A 16,953-nucleotide genomic window follows, 5' to 3' on the forward strand; every position below is an offset into this window, starting at 1 on the left:
ATTTATTAATAACTTAATGATAGAAATTTGACCAAGGTAAAATCTCTAAGTTCATGTCTTGTTTGCAAAATTCCACATGACGTCTTCAAAAACAATCCCAAGGGAATTTGTTTTATGACACCAGTAATGCCAACACTAAAGAAAATAAATATATTGACAATGAAAAAAACTGCACAAACTTACAAGTGCAGCTGATGCTGTGGCCTCACCTTTTCAAGGAACCAGTGCGGACGGCAGCCCTTGCCATCAGTCCGCACACGAATTTTCTGCAATGGAGCCACATCGTCAATCTCCATGGTTATAACATCAGCCTGGCCTCTTTCAAACCTAAGGAGAGGGATGTCGCAACTTCACAATCATACGACATGCACTCAATGGGAAGAAAGAACAATTCATTTCATTTCGTATATGGCCTGTGGCTGCTCAGGTCAGGTATGGGAGCATGTGCCAGAACAGCACGTCGCTGCGTCCACTTTCCGCCGGTACTCCAGGGGCCTCCGTCTGGCCATCCCCCAGGCAGATGCCAGGCCCATCCCCATCTCCTTGAGATGATGGTCAACCTGTTGCAACCATGAGGCACGTGGTCGACCCACTGGCTTCCTCCACTCATGAGACTCCCTCACTGAGAGAATCTGGTGAGCAGGATCAGAGTCAGGAAAACGAGCCACATGTCCATACAGCCGCAACTGACGCTCACGGACTATGCAGGTAACAAATCTCATCCGAGTCTCTCTCAGCAACCGCTCGTTGGACACAAAATCCGACCAGCGATAGCCAAGGATTCTCCGAAGAGACCTGGTACCAAAGGAATTAAGTCTCCGTCTCAGATCCTTGGTCAGAGTCCAAGTCTCGCACCCATAGAGCAAGACTGGAAGTACCAAGGACCTGAAGACTCGGACTTTCGTCCTCCTGCACAGGTACCGGCAGCGCCACACCCCATGATCCAGTGAATCCATGACTCCCCAGGCCCGACCCAGACGTCAATTGACCTCTGACTCGCAGCCAGCAGAGACATGAATATCACTGCCAAGGTAAGTGAATCTCTCCACGACCTCAACATCCTCACCACAAACAGACACAGACAGGACAGCAACATCCAAGATATCACCGAAAGCCTGGATCTTAGTTTTGACCCAAGAAACCCGTAATCCCAACGGCTCCGACTCCTCATTCAGCACCTCGAGGGCCCCCAAGAGGATGTCTAAAGTCTCCGCAAAGATGACTGCATCATCTTCAAAGTCAAGGTCCGAGATCTTGACATTCCCAAATGACGCACCGCAACTTGATCTCTCCGACATCCTCCCTAGAATCCAGTCCATACAAGTGCTGAAAAGTGTGGGGGCAAGTACACATCCCTGACGAACTCCAGTAACAACTGGAAATAAGTCAGAGATGGTACCACCACACTTCACAGCACTCTCAGTACCAGAGTAGAGTTCAGACATCAGATCGATCAGTTTTGGTGGCACCCCACGAAGACCAAGAATCCTCCAGAGGACATCCCGATTCACTGAATCGAACGCTTTACAGAGATCAACATAGGCTGCAAGCAGCCCCTGCCGAAACTCTCGTCTGCATTCGGTGAGGACACGAAGTGCAAGGATACGGTCAATCGTTGACCTCTTTGGTGTAAAGCCTGACTGCTCTGGACGCTGGTGCTCAAGCAGATGGTGGCGAACCCTATCAAGAATTATCCGAGCAAAGACCTTGCCCGGCACTGAGAGCAGCGTCACCCCTCGGTAGTTGTTGCAGTCTTGGCGATCACCCTTCCCTTTCCAGAGAGGGACAACAAGGCCCCTCTTCCAGTCAGTTGGGATGATGCCTGTGTTCCAGGCAGAGCACAAAACTGCATGCAACGATACGAGTGCAGCATTTCCACCAGCCTTGAGAAGTTCGGCATGGATGCCACAGATCCCTGGAGCTTTGCCCCGTTTCAACTGGTTCACCGCAGCCCGTGTTTCCACAAGCGTAGGTGGACCACAGTTGATTCGAGGGTCAGCAACAGGGATTGTAACACCCTTGACGTCCAACTCGACAGTTGGGGGATCAGCCTGGTACAACCGCTCAAAGTAACCGGCCCAGCGGGCCTTCACTTCAGACTCCTCTGTCAAGAGCCTACCACTCTCTGCTCGAACTGCAGTGCTCCGAGGGATGGGCTTGGATGAACGTAATGCGCGAATTCCCCTGTAAGCGGGACGAGAATCACCTGTCCACAGGTGATGCTCTACCCCTCACAGATTCCTCGCACATAGGCCTCCTTGTCCACCCTCAGTGCACGTACAGTTTTACGCCTCAGCTCCCTGAACAGCTCAGCTCTGCCATTCAGCCTGGCCCTGCGACTCTGGTCAATGGTATCCAGTGTCCCTTGAGAGACAAAATTCTTCTTTGCCCTGCGGTGAGCTCCAAGGCATCCACCGGCAACATCAAGGACGGTGGTCTTTAAGGCGCTCCACAACTCTTCAGGACCCCCCAAAGCACCCAGACCCCCCAAGTGCCCACTCAGCCTGTTCGCAAGCTCCTCAGCTACTCTCTCATCCCTGAGCTTGGCAACATCCAGCCTCGGCTGGGATGGTACCATTCTCCAGGATTTAAGGTGCAGCTTTAGAGTTGCTACAACAAGCCTGTGGTCAGTATTGAGGAACTGAGCACTCCGGTAGACTCTGCAGTTCTGGATCATCCTCCAACGACCGTCAATGAGGACATGGTCAATCTCCTTTGCCACACCGCCAGCGTTGGAATACCAAGTCCAGCGATGAGCTTGTGGGCGCTGAAACCATGAACCAGCCACCCTAAGTCCATGACTTCTTGCAAAGTCAAGGAACTTAGTGCCATTCTGGTTCATAGTTCCTGACCCATGGGGACCAACACACACCTCATAACCGTCCCTATCAGTTCCAGTCGATGCATTGAAATCCCCCAAGACTAGAAGTGTATCTCGTCTGGGGCACTGATCAACCACAGACTCGAGTGTGGCGTAGAATGCATCCTTCACGGTGAGATCACTCGCCTCAGTCGGAGCATAAACAGAGACCAGGGAAATGACACCTAAGGAGTGACGAATCCTTAATCTCATAATACGCTCGTTGACCGGTGTTACCTCAATTATCATTGGGGTCAGCTTATTGGACACAGCTGCAGCAACTCCTTGGGTATGGTAACCATCAGAGCGACCAGACCAATAGTAGGTGTAACCACCCACCATTATCTCGCCGCAGAGAGAGCTCAGAGAGAGCTGCAATCCCGATGTCCAAACGCTTGAGCTCAGATGATAACAGAGACAGGTGATCATCCTCTCTTAGGGATAGGACATTCCAGGCACCCACCCGAAGGGACCGCCTCAGGTTAACCCAAGGAGACCGCCGTCTGGTGGACGACACCTCAGCACCACTCCGACACACTTTCCCGCAATCTGACCCAGGGATGTTACCCCGTGGTTTCCCTCCTATCAAAGATTGGGGGTCCCGAAGGCTTTGCCCCAATCCCGTCATCCGGTGAGCTGCCCTGCGAAGGGAAGCTGCACAGGAGGTACTCCCACGGAGTGGGTTTTCAGATTTTTTTGCGTTTTTGCGTTTTGCGGAATGAAGGGTTTTACGGTGGCCGGAGTGCAAATCCTGCCACCAACCTCCTAATAAGAAGTGACCCAACTGCAGGAGGACGTCCGCAGACACAGTTGGGCACTAGATATGGATGGCCGTTGGCTCACAAGGAGCTCCTCTGCCCTTTGACAGGTTTTGTTTTTAATCCTGCTGGGTGTCCATATCCAAACACCCTCCTCACCAGAAAAGCTGGTGGGGGAGACGGTTTAGTCGCCGACAACCCGACCATGGAACAGGTTAGTACAGGTTTACATGGTACCTGTAGCAGGTCACAGATCGAACCTGACCTGACAGTAAATGTGGCTGCTGGTTGCCTCATTTCTGGAAGCGTGGCTGAGCAGCTAATGTCGTGTCCCCTGTAGGTTAGAGCAGGAGTTTGGAATTTGTTCATGGTGCCCTGGATCACTCGACTACTCTTCCGGAAGGACACCGTGGGATCTTTATCATCCACCAAGTCAGGCCAACAGACGGGACGCCCGGTTTGTCATCCATCCGAATGATGGCATACATATTGATGCCTCGTCCTGCCTGTGAAACACCAAGATGGCAGTTTGTAGCTGGGCTGAGATTCAAAACCAGGCTGGACAGCTTAGAGGTGTGTGTGCATACCTCTAGGCCATCCTGCAGCCCAAAGAAAGACCAATTAAGAGACAAAAAATGATTCGTAGTTCAAATGAAAATTAGTTTTGCATAAAATCTCACTATCAGCCACGATCTTTCTTGGTCAAAACACGTCCCTAAGTTGGCCTCCAAAGCCAGTCACTGACTGCACATCCTCCGCCCTGCATACTCTTATACATCTGCAAGACCTTCATCGGCAGCTTGATGGAGTACTGCTCTCCCTGCTCGGCTGGCGTCCCTGCCTCACATCTTGCTCAGGTTGACGCTGTGGAAACCAGGACATCAAGATTACTGGAATCTCCAGTGATGAAGCCGAGGCTATGGGCCCATCACTTTCACATCACAGACAGGTCGGTAGTCTTTCTGTCTTGTTCAACTCATTTCTGGTCTTGCACGCTCTGCTCTTTCTGTGCTCTGTTCACTTTACAGGTATAGATAACTTGAAGGACAAATGCAGCAAAAACTGCAATGAAGTCAAGGGACGCCATATTGGAAAATGAAAAAAATTAAGTTGGCATTTCTTTGAACATTGTATCTAATTTCTGTAACTTTTTGAAAGACTTTCGTATGTTAGGATCTATGCATCTAAGCATGTCAATATCTCAAAACATCGTGTTCATGGAAATGGCAAAATAGCATCATGAATATTCATGGTGACAAAGCCCGATGGAAATCATTGTCGAGCATGGTATTGTTACCAACTTTACCTGCTTCCATTCTTCATCAGTTGCATGTCTTCAGTCACACCAACAGCACCAAAAATGCTCATGAAGATGTTTGCGTCGGTTCCACCATGATGCGTGTCACCAGTGAAGACCGTCACTTCATACAGGACCTGCAGGGTACAATATATATCTTTTAATGCACGTGATCCAAACATACAAGTGTCGAAGAAAAAGATGGTGCGAGATTCAAGCTGGTGAAATTTTCATCAGGTATCCCACATTTATAATAATCAACTCGCAAAAGTATCTGCACTTTGCTGAAGAATTTAATCAAAAGGCAATACATTGTACTTGATGAACATACTACTCTATTCACTCTAATTTGCCCGAGGTCATATATCCATCTGCTTGGAAGTCAGCTAACATCACCTTCATCAACCATCATATATATATATATATATATATATATATATATATATATATATATATATATATATATATATATATATATATATATATACATATATATATATATATGTTCCTTTCATACCTCTTTTTAGTCTTTCACAGTTCCTTTTACTGTTTCATACTTCTCTTTATTCCTATACCGGGCGTAGTGGCGTGCGCCTGTAATCTGGCTACTTGGAGGCTTGGGTTGGAGGATCGCTTGAGGACGGGAGCTCTGCACTGGGCCGTGCTATGAGAGGGTGTAGGGCAGCCCGGAATCATGGCAAAACCCAATCCTTATCCCTGTGTCGTAAGAGGTGACCAGGGTTGCATCAGGAAGGGCATCCGGCGTAAAACCTATGCCAAATCAGTAGGCGGATCATAACGGATGATCTGCTGTGGCGACCCTGAACGGGAGCAGCCGAAAGACAAACAACAACTTCTCTTTATTCCTATTTCCCCTTTTAATATCTCCCCCCCCCCCCCATACCTGCAGCCTATTTTTTTTTTTCGCTCTTCATTTTTGGGGCATGAGATGTCTGCCCTCGTGTTCATGAAAAGCCAGCAGCTGCTGACTTTGATCCAGTTTTAAGGCTGTGGTAATGGCTGTCACGCCCTGATCACTAGGCATTGTCAGTGTAGGTGGGAGAACTTTCAGTTCTACACCAGGTAATGCCCGCCTCAAGTGAGGCAGCCCCTCACCAATAGGTATCCTGGTCAGCCTGTCTCGTCTGTCTGGTCCGAGCCAACCGGACAAGGTCAAAAACCAAAAATTGACAATAATGTCAGGCTTACGAAAAACGAAAAAGCATACAGTGTCAGAATGAGAAAGTATGTTGTTTTTTGAAAAGTGTAATTATTCCTCTCGATGTTTCTGCTGTAAAGTTTTTAGACCTTGTGAAACTTTTGTTTGTCATGTGACAGGTAAGACTTTTGTTGTTTATTGTGAATGTTTGTTGGGATATAAATCAACGTACATTATTTGTCTTCTCACTTGTGGAGATTGTGGATTGCAATATGTTGGTAAAACTTCTCAATGTTTACATCTAAGTTTGAATAGGTCTGCTGTATCGATCTGGTATTCAGACATATTTATATAACACTGGACAATAAAGATTTTGCAACTGGGGTGTAAGTACATGACCTAGACTAAATCGAGTATGCTGATTCTGAATATGAAGTCAGAATTTTCTCAGCACGTCAGGATTTTGAGTTATACATATGGTCCAATTACGTAGCTTGCCCTGGTGGGTGATTTTGAGTGATCATAAATGATTATTATTAGTATTTTTGGTTTCAATTATAGCAATACAACTGTTGTAGAATATTATTTCTCATAAAAACAGCTTTAGAATGCACTTTAAATTATTAAAATTGGATGTAAACCGACCAAGCTATGAATTTTAAAGTAAAATTTTCCATGCAGCATAACAATTTTTAACTCACCCTAACCTTTATTAAAGACTTTGTCAAGGCATTGGATCACGATGGTAATGGCTTCCAATATCTCAGAGAGAAGTTTGGCGCAGAGAAAACTGATGCTAAACTCAAAGCAGGCATTTTTGTTGGGCCCCAGATCCAAGAACTGATGTGTGATCCAAAGTTCAAAAATAAACTGAACCCACTTGAGTTTGCAGCATGGGAAGCATTTATGTTGGTTGTGCAGAACTTTCTTGGTAACCATAAAGCTGAACAGTATGTGGAATTAGTGGACAACATGCTTAAAGGCCTTTCAGCGAATGGGCTGTTGGATGTCTCTTAAAATGCACTTCTTGCATTCTCATCTTGATTTCTTCCCACCTAATCTGGGTGAGGTAAGCGATGAGCACGGCGAAAGGTTCCACCAAGACATTTCGGTCATGGAAACTAGGTAGAGGCTGGTTCAACCCAAACATGTTGGGTGATTACTGTTGGTTCCTACAATGGGAGAACAATTCCACACACAAGCACAAGAGCAAGTGTCTCTCACTTCTGAACACGTCTGAACAGTGCCTACGCTGACTATATTGAAAGGAAGAGTGTAAACTTGAAGTGTTGTTTCTGAATCACTAACAATGGGGCAGATTTCCCTCTCAAGTTTACACCCTTCCGAAGATTACCATGTTCTAATGTTTTATTAACTTATTTTCTGCAACTTATGTTCTTGGTTTGTACACTACATATTATACATTGAGATCAATCATTGTTAGCTAACTAGACGTGAAAGCAATTACTAAGCGCTGATATTAGATGTAGTACAATGTGACGATCTGCAATAATAATAATAATAATGTAATATAGCATGTTGGCTATCATTAATACATACACATATTTTGAAAACTTGATGTGCTGGCTAAATTCTGACTACAGATTTGAAATCAGCGGCTCAGGTTTAGCCAAGAACACCTGCATTTCCCTTAGTAGCAGAAGAAAAGTTTTTGTTGTTGTTGCCCAGTGTAATCATTTCAATGAAGTTGAACATAATTTTAGTATTTGTTGTATTCAAAGTATATACTCAGTTAATGTTAATGATTTTGATAATAAAGAGGAGTGTAATGTTGAGCTAGGACACCAAGAGGATTTTTGGATCAGGGCACTATGTGCGATCTATCCTTTGGGCCTTAATGACAGGGTACAATGTACTGGGTCAGTTTCTCAAGGTAATGTTTTGATAAACTTTTGAGTTAATTGATAAACTTCAAGGTTTTTATGAAGGAAAAAGGTTTTTCATTATTTTTATGTTCTTCTGAGGTCATGTTCCAAACAAGTCTGAGCTTATATTCTCTGGAGTTTAGCAGGTTCTTACAACTTGTGTACTAGTGTGAACTAATACGACATGTGTCATACACTTTAAATACAAATTTGGATTCAGTACTCGTGAGGGATTCACTCTTCAAAGTGATTGACAAGGTTTTAACTTTCTTAATAAGTTTTTATGCGTCAGGTTTGATAGAGCATTCTTTTCAAAAAAAAAAAATACTCAAGTTTTCATTGTTTTGATAAACAGAAGTTTAAGGATGCTGCTAATTTTATTTATTTATTTAATACTTTTGTGTCTTTTTGTGGGATAATGTCAGGTCTTGTGAGAATGTCTGTAGATTCCATTGTCACCTTTTATTGGTTTGTTTGGTTTTCATGTGAACAAGTTCCTTTTGCATTGCATTTGATATAATAACAAAGAATTAATTATTTTAGTGCGGTAAATTCTTTAATTAATATTATTGATTAAACATATATATTGTTACAGTTGTGGAAATTCACAGATCACCATTCAGGTTCCCCGAAGATCAGTTATGTTGATAAGTGTGTGTCCAGATTAGATTTACCCACCGATGTACAACGGGATTTATTTGTGTGCCGGGCTGTGAACCTTTGAGGTAGTGTTATTCTTTTCTATCTTTATTTTAAACAAACATCTCCTCACCATCATCTCCACAAACAACAGCATCTCTACAACCACGCCACCTCCACCAAAACGCCAACAAACTCCACAACCACGCCACAAAGTTTACAACCACGGCATCTCTACAAACAAAAAGAACAACTCAACAACTCCCGCCCCGATATTCTGGGATGAAAACAGGATTGACGGTTGGGGCGGGTCCCTCAGAACGGGTAAAAAAGTGACGGTTACAAAAAGTATGCTCCGAAAAAAAACAACTCCATCACTCCTAGGATTTTTCCTCTGCGCGCCGAGAAGGGTGGGGCGGACGCCCTGGACCTGATAAAAGGGCCGCGTTGGAACGCCGAGAGTGAAGTGGGTGAGTGGAGTCGAGTTGGTGAGTCCAGTCGAGTGCAGAGTTGGTGGAGTCAAGTGGAGTTCGGGTCTGGAGACCAGAGTCGGGAGACGAGAGAGAGGAAGGCGCATCAGAGAGTCGGTTGGCGGTTGGAGGGCAGCTCGTTGGAGAGTCGGGAGACGGCCGTGGAAAGTCAGGCACGCTGCTAGGCCCTGGACCAACCAAGCCGCCGTTACAACAGCTGCCGCGTTGACAATAGAGACATACGGAGGGTCGCCGACCAAAAGACCGATCGAGTCGCCTCAAGGGCGACAAAGGTAACCTGCACGGCCTCGCGGAGCTCCTTCGGTCATCCCAGCTCCGAGGAACATTAAAGGCTTACGAGCCGAGTTCTATCTTTCTTTTCTGGGGTTTTTGCATGAAAGTCTGTGGCACCTTGTTCGTAAGTAGAATTGTTGTAAGTGCATGTACGTAATAAATAGATATCGGCTGTAGGTTTTTGCTCGTGTCTTGTCCCCTACCCCCATTCATTGTATTGCTTACGTGTACAAATAAATGTCCCCATTGTTGAAATGTCACCTGCTTGTTGCGTCCTTACCTGCCATTGACTGCCATAATTGCGTTCGGAATAATTAGCTGGCTGATTAATAGCTGATAAAACGTACATCTGGTCCGACGAGGCTTGGTGATATAAAACCGCTCGGCAATCGCAAACGGAACGAGCTGCTTAAAGCGGCTCGTGTTCGTGCAGGCTCCGTTGAGGTATGAATCCCCGGCATTTCTGTCTGCGCGAATAATTAGGTACATCGACAATTCGGCAATCGACCCTGTAGCGTGTGGACAGAAGAGTTGGCTAGTTTATGGTGTGGTTAAAAATACCCGTAGCTGGGTTTCGGCGTTGATCCGAAAGCTGCGACTCGATTGCTCGTTCGGTGGGCGTGCGCGGCTGCAATTGAGCTAAAGGCGGTCGCCCGCATGTCGAACGGGCGAGAATCCACAACAATATATAATGGAGCTATTAAGATAAAAACTACAATAAATAAATATTATTTATAAAATACATTATAAATAAGCATTAAAATAATTTATTGGCGGTTGCTTGGATACACAATACAGCATATTAAAATCAGTTGTTTATGACAGTTTGAATATTTGAATGACAGTTTGAGTCTATGGTTAGATGGAGGTGCTGTGTAATGGACATATCTACAAGGAAAAGTGTTTATCGCTTTATATATCACATATAAAGTGATGTATGATTAAAGTTATTCAGATGTAGTAATTAAATATTTAAACAAAAGTAATAATTAAATAAGTTTGAATGAGGATATTACATTGTTGTGTTGACTGATTGTCTGGACACAACTTTGAGGTTGTGGCTCCATTGATGTTGAATAATCTACTGATGTGGACCTGTGACCGGGGTTGTGGATCCACCGTTTGTAGAGGTTCTGGGCTGAAAGGATCGAAACCTCGATGAAAAACGGTGCCCAGCTGATGATCCGGGCAGTTAGGAAATCAGTCGATTGTTTATAAGTTAAGGTTATAACTTCAAATAAAATAGCTTTTGTAAGTACTGTACTTACCAGTACATAATATATCCGTGTTTGTGTGTTTATATACGTGTGTTTGTTTGTATGTATGTAGGTATGTATATATGTGTGTGTGTGTGTGTGTGTGTGTGTGTGTGTGTGTGTGTGTGTGTGTGTGTGTGTGTGTGTGTGCGTGTGCGTGTGCGTGTGCGTGTGCGTGTAGTTTATATGTGTGTTTGTTTGTATGTATGTATGAGTGGATGTGTAGTTTATATATGTGTGTTTGTTTGTATGTATGTATGAGTGTATGTGTGTTTGTTTGTATGTATGTGTGTTTGTTTGTTTGTTTGTATGTATGTATGTATGTATGTATTGTTGCGAATTCGCGCCCGCCGGCGTGCGGACGGCCACGTCACTCGAATCGTGACCGCGTCGCCCACCGGACGGACAATTCAGTCGTGAACCTCTCGGAACAACGCTGGGAGCTAGTCAAGGGTGGGGATTTAACCCCACCACGACCGTGCCAATTGCCCACCCGCGCAGGATAGGGTTGCTCGCCAAATTCGATCTACCTAAGTACCTGCGCGGATGGTCGACCGGGCGATCGTACCACGCCACAGGCCGACTCCGGACACGATCCGCTTAAGCGGTCCGTTCCGTGCTACAGTGATAACCGAGCGGTGTTATCGTCGGCCTCGATGGTTCCAATTAATTACCGGGCGTATTAAGCCCACTACGAACCCTTTACGTGAAGCAGGATGGAGGGTCAATAAAAGAGGAAAAGAGACGAAGCAGAGCGGGCACAGTTCAACAAGCAAGCATTTTATTCACACGCACACACAGACAAGCACATAAGGCACGTATTTACAGCAATACACAATCAAAATGCACATATAGTAACCAGAACAATAAAAACAACGATGCAGAGCTACAACCGAATACGCGTACACACGGCAACACTTAAACAGTTCTACTTTAGCCAGACTGGCGCCACCCACGGACATTCACACCAAAACCCCAAAGAAAAGAAAGAAAGAAAGTCGCGACTTCCCTTTTGTCTCTGGTGAGTCCCTCTTCCGCGACCGTCAGCGTAGTCGCACCTGGCCCCGACCTCTCTCACGGCCTGCGAACCCTCTCCGGCACTCCCCGTCCGGACGCACAGGTCCACCTCGCAACGGGCGCTGCCGCGTCTCCCATCTGTGCCTTTGTGACAGGCCCGCTCACCAAGGCACGGGCGCAGGACCTCTCCCTGATGACCAACCAACCGAACCACCAGCCAAGATGAAGAGGAAGAAGAAGCGCGAGAGGGAGCCTTTTAGGAAACCTTTTTGGGAGCCTCTCAGGGAGCTTTTTCAGGGAGCCTTTCCGCCCGCCCATGTCCGTCTTTTATCGCGCGGGACTCTGCCTTTCCGCCCCGCCCCGTTTTCAGCCCCGCCTCCCTTTGAGCTTCTTGGAGAAGCTTCTCGAAGGCGGTGTACCCTCACGCTTTCCCTCCACCCCGCTCCGTCCGGGGGCCGAGGGAGTCAGTTTTTTGGCTCGGAGCCAGGGAATTATTCCCCCAAAAAGAGGCCCCACCTTCAAATGACCTCTGACCTTTGACCTGCATTGCTCTTCCGTCACTCCAAAGTGCGGGGAAGTCAGACGGGAAAAACAGGCGGGAAAAGCCCACCGAGCATCCTTGTTGGTTTTGTTTGCTTCTCCGTGGAGATCGTAACCGCACGGAGCCTGTTGAATGGCGAGTGGCGAAGATGTGGTAGCGTAGACGGTGGAGGTGGCGTGGTTGCAGTGTGGTTGGTGATGTGATGGGGATGGCGTGGTTGTTGAAATGTTGTGTGTTTGAAATAAAAGATAGAAAAAGAAAATTGTCTGACTCAAAGCGTCGCAGCCCGGATGAATCACATAAATTCCCTCTATACAACGGGTTAGGGCTAACTACACATGCACCTACCAAGATATCTCACCTACGGGCCCTTTATGGCATAATGCGAATTTCCACAGCCGTAACAGTATGTATGTGTGTGTAGTTTATACATGTGTGTTTGTTGTATATGTGTATTTGTATGTACATGTGTGTATTGTTATGTCTGGCTTCCTTCTGGGGACTACGGTGCAGCAATTGGTTTTTATTTTGATATATGGCACGAGCAAAAATCATTTCCACTTCGCTGCGAAGCTCCATGCTGCACGCTTTGGTTTGAACCTCCATTTAAAATGAGTGAAATGAAATATTTTGAAAGTTTTGAATTATTCTCACTCAGATTTCAACATCATCATAATGCACATCATTGAGTTGTTTGAAATGTATTTATACAAAAAGATTATTTGTGAAACCGGATACCACCGGGTGGCACTATATGATACAAATTTATAGAGAGAGAATTGGGGTGTTCCCCCTTCCCTGAACTACCTGTCCCAGATATGCTACCCTGACAGAAACCATACTTGGGATACCCCGAGGCAACATGTAAAATCTGGTTTGATTTGGTTCAACAGTTTTTTAGTTTTGGAATCATATATAAACAAACAAACAAACAAACACTAATTGAGCTTTATATATTTGATAGCCAATAGCTTGACTGAAGATATCACGTTCGACTACACATGTACACCACAAGCAGTGAATTGCAAGCAGAAATGGCCTAACCTTGGGCATGATAGGGATGCAACTGGCATCCATGATGCTAAATGTTCTTGTGGTACATCCATCGTCACGGTCCTTGGCAAACCAGCATTTACAAGGTATGACATACATGAAGCCTCGCAATGGGATCACGACTTCCAACTCCTCCACAAACCAGCAACTCTCTGCAGTGATCCCATCATGGCCGAGCTGTTCACGATGTACAGGTCGAATCAGAGACAGACAATGGGCTCAGCATCTGTTTGCAAATACATTTGTTCAGAATGCAAACTGCTGATTGCTTTGAGATTTCGAATTTTATTTTATTTTATTTTATTTTATTTTTTGTATACCTTGGTCGAGGCTCGTATGAGAGCTAACGCACAACTCACAGCAAGGAGGCATGAGACAAGAGGGGCGGGAGTGGAAGGGACAAAACAGTGGGGAACAGACACATTAGGTGAACTGTGGAAGGGAGAGGGTTGAGGATGGGACGGGGAACATGGTGAAGAGAAGATGGACATGATAATAATATTGATTATTATTATTGATAATAATAACATGAAAAATCCTGGAGGATTTTCTGTCATCCTCATAATCATCATCGTTTTCATAATCATCCGTGTACCATACTTTTGACAGAGCATCAGTGCTCTTGAAGCAGTATTTTGGCAAGTGTTATGATGGATGGTTTGTCCTTGCTTTCCCAGCAGTCAGTCGTGGCAGGAATTTGGAATTTGTTTCGGGTGCTGGCAATAACTCACCTATTCTTCGCAAAGGACACTATGGGATATCGAACGTCAACAAAGAGCCAGTGCTGGCAGACTTCTTTCCAAGGGACGGTGCACACACTGATGCCTTGTCCTGTCTGTGAAACACCAGGATGACAGCTTTAGCTGAGCAGTGATTCGAGCCCAGGTGAAACAACTCAGAGATGAGTATTCTGGGTGTTGATATAAGATATCCTACCCATATAAGATATCTCCAGTCTTAACCTAAACATGACAGCCTACTTATTGGTGTTGGCACTCAGAACTGGAGACCATAAGTTGTATGCGAAAAGGACCAAAAATGTGTCAACATCACCCTGTGCACCTGAAAAACAAGTTGTAATATGATTGCAATATCAAACATATGATGATCTTCCAAAGGAAGGGGATGGAAGCAAGCATACCAAAATTAATTACCATAAAGGCTGTGCTCAGAAACATAGCAACCTTCCTCTGCATAACATCTAAAGAGCAATTTGTAACCACATTTTAAACTCGAAAATTATGAGGAGCAAACGAGCTGCAGTGGGAAATTAGAGATAGAACCGTCAAAACCATGTACGACTTCACCTCTACATTCCGTAGCTCTCCGATGTCCTGGCCTAGTAGTCGATACTTCTGTGATGAATCTGGCCTAAAGCCAGCCTTCCCATCTGCTGAGTCCAGCCAAAGACGACGCGTACGGCGATCCCTTGTACCAAGCAAGATCACAAAGCCTCTGCTTTTTGTGCTATGCTCTTTTGATGGGCCTGTGGTCACCACCACATAGTAGGGGATCACTGTACAACAGAAAGGTAACATTGTTCAAGGCAAACTTGAGGTCAGTGCATTGCTGTGTCCAATATACAACATTTTCAATGCAGTACAAAATGTGGACAAATTTGCAATGTTGTTTAATGAAATTTTTCCTTTTTACAAAAGGACCAATTGTATAATTAGAAACAAGCTCTTTACAAACCATAGTTTTGGGATCATTCAGCTCCACTGCAGGGTTTTACTACTCTTAATCAAACGGAAGACCAAACACTGTATTGGAGTCATCAGAAGGAACCCGAAGAAGTAAAGAGCAAAGATGGAGTCATCAGGAGGAACCTGGATTGGATTCGGGTTTCAGCGGCTACTCCTCTACCCCTTAAACCCATCCAGGTGCAGCCAAGTGAGCATTACAGAAAAAATTCTGCAAGAATTCACTTCTCCCTAGACAGATAGATAAAGAAAGAGAAACAAGTAGCGGCACATACAAAGTACACCACCCCGATGCCAAATAAATAAATAAATAACAAATCCTCCAGCGCGTGACATCGCTGGGGCGCCTTAGGTGCCCGGCGATGCCGTTTTACAGCACATGGAGTCGGAATTGGGAAGGAGCGATGTACAATAATTGATTGATTAATTGCATAATTAAAATAAATAAATAATAATCATAAAATAATTAATTTCTCAATCAATCGCTGAATAGCATACCTAAACCACCACCGTTTCATCCGAATCCATAACTTTTTGAAAATTAAGTAGTTAATCAAAAAATGAAAAATCAATCGATTAATTGATGAATCAATAAATCAATAATACCCTTTTATAGCCAAATCACTTGGCCACTGTCATTTCCAATTATCAGTTTCCGAGCTCAAAATATGCCTGAGAAATTGCAAGGATGAGAAATAAAATAAATAAGTAATTAATAAATCGATAATAATTAAGTAATGAATCAATTAATTGATAAATAAAAAAAAAATTCAAATGCATTTTTTTGCAAAAGCACATCTTCACTTTTGTCCCCAAATTTCAGCTTCCTAGCTCAAAGGATGGCTGAGATATCGCCTGGACAAACAAACAAGAAAAGAAGCAAAACAAATGGAGTAAAAACTAAGTACTCCCTTGGACGCCCGGCGAGGATGTCATGCATCGTCTGGATATGGCACTGGAAAGGAGCGGTGTACAATAAAGAGTACCAGAGTTGGTGTCAAAGCCACCCAATGCTCGCCTGTTTATACATTTATCGTTTTTAAAAGACTCGTCTAATAATTAATATTTTTTATAAAGCATTGCAGTGAAGTCTGATCGAAATAATTTTAAAGCAATATATGTATTTGTATATTGTAATCAGTAACAAGAGCGCAAGTGAGCACAATATACGCCCGAACAAGAAGGTATATACAGAATTGTGCTACTACATGGAAAACAGCATCCTGGTTGCCATGGCAACCACTTTGGATGCCGAAGGTATGTCGCGACACACCGTCTCCACAGTCTGTACCTATGTACTAAATATGAAACGTGAAAGTTGAAAACTTTGGGAGTTAGAGTGCGGACAGGAACAGACGGACAGACAGACAGACAGACAGACAGACGGATGGACGACTGGTATTACATAATACGCCCTGATATATATATATATATATATATATATATATATATATATATATATATATATATATATATATATATATCTGGCATATAAAAAAAATTAGAAAGGAAAAAAATAACTTGCACCAAAAACTTTAACATTTTCACGCTCACGCTCATGCCGGGGGTATCGCTATAGCTCTCTGTTCTTCAAACAGGCGAGCTAAAAATTAGAAAGAAATATGAAAGGAACAAAGAACAAAGATGTTGGGAAGAACCCGGACAGATAGATTTCAGCAGTTACTCCACAGGCTCAAACGCAGCAACAGGAACAAACTACCAGAGGTCCATCAGTGGCGAAGCACAGTCCACACAGCATCAGGATATGGAACAAACATAATGAAACGGAAGACCAAGTACTGCATTGGAGTCATCGGAAGGAACCCGAATAACGGATTTATCCATGTACCATCCTTCCAAATGGTAATTCAGTGGACTGGTAAAATCCCAAAAAACTTCCCTGGTCTTATTCTAAGGCTCTGACAGGGAGATTTTGCTGGTAAGTCAAAACCAGTATATGCTTCCCAGTTACAACAATTACATCGTCATTAAGATGAGTGCAAGGAAAAGGCTGCACGAA

General features: G+C 44.4%; 1 protein-coding gene across 1 annotated transcript in view; it reads right to left on the reverse strand.

The window, feature by feature from the left end:
* Positions 1–16,953, reverse strand: part of LOXHD1 (lipoxygenase homology PLAT domains 1) — a 197,872-nt gene that overhangs the window by 17,234 nt on the left and 163,685 nt on the right. Inside the window, exons 32-35 of the mRNA XM_085849094.1 lie at positions 14,538–14,746; positions 13,222–13,407; positions 4,925–5,052; positions 210–327 (exon numbers count right to left, since the gene is read on the reverse strand). Coding sequence (XP_085705220.1) covers positions 210–327; positions 4,925–5,052; positions 13,222–13,407; positions 14,538–14,746 — 641 coding nt within the window. The remainder of the gene's footprint in view (positions 1–209; positions 328–4,924; positions 5,053–13,221; positions 13,408–14,537; positions 14,747–16,953) is intronic.

The sequence above is a fragment of the Eptatretus burgeri genome, chromosome 12, assembly GCF_056783735.1.
Source record: "Eptatretus burgeri isolate ZD-2024b chromosome 12, Ebu_testis_v1, whole genome shotgun sequence".
NCBI classification, from domain to species: domain Eukaryota; kingdom Metazoa; phylum Chordata; class Myxini; order Myxiniformes; family Myxinidae; genus Eptatretus; species Eptatretus burgeri.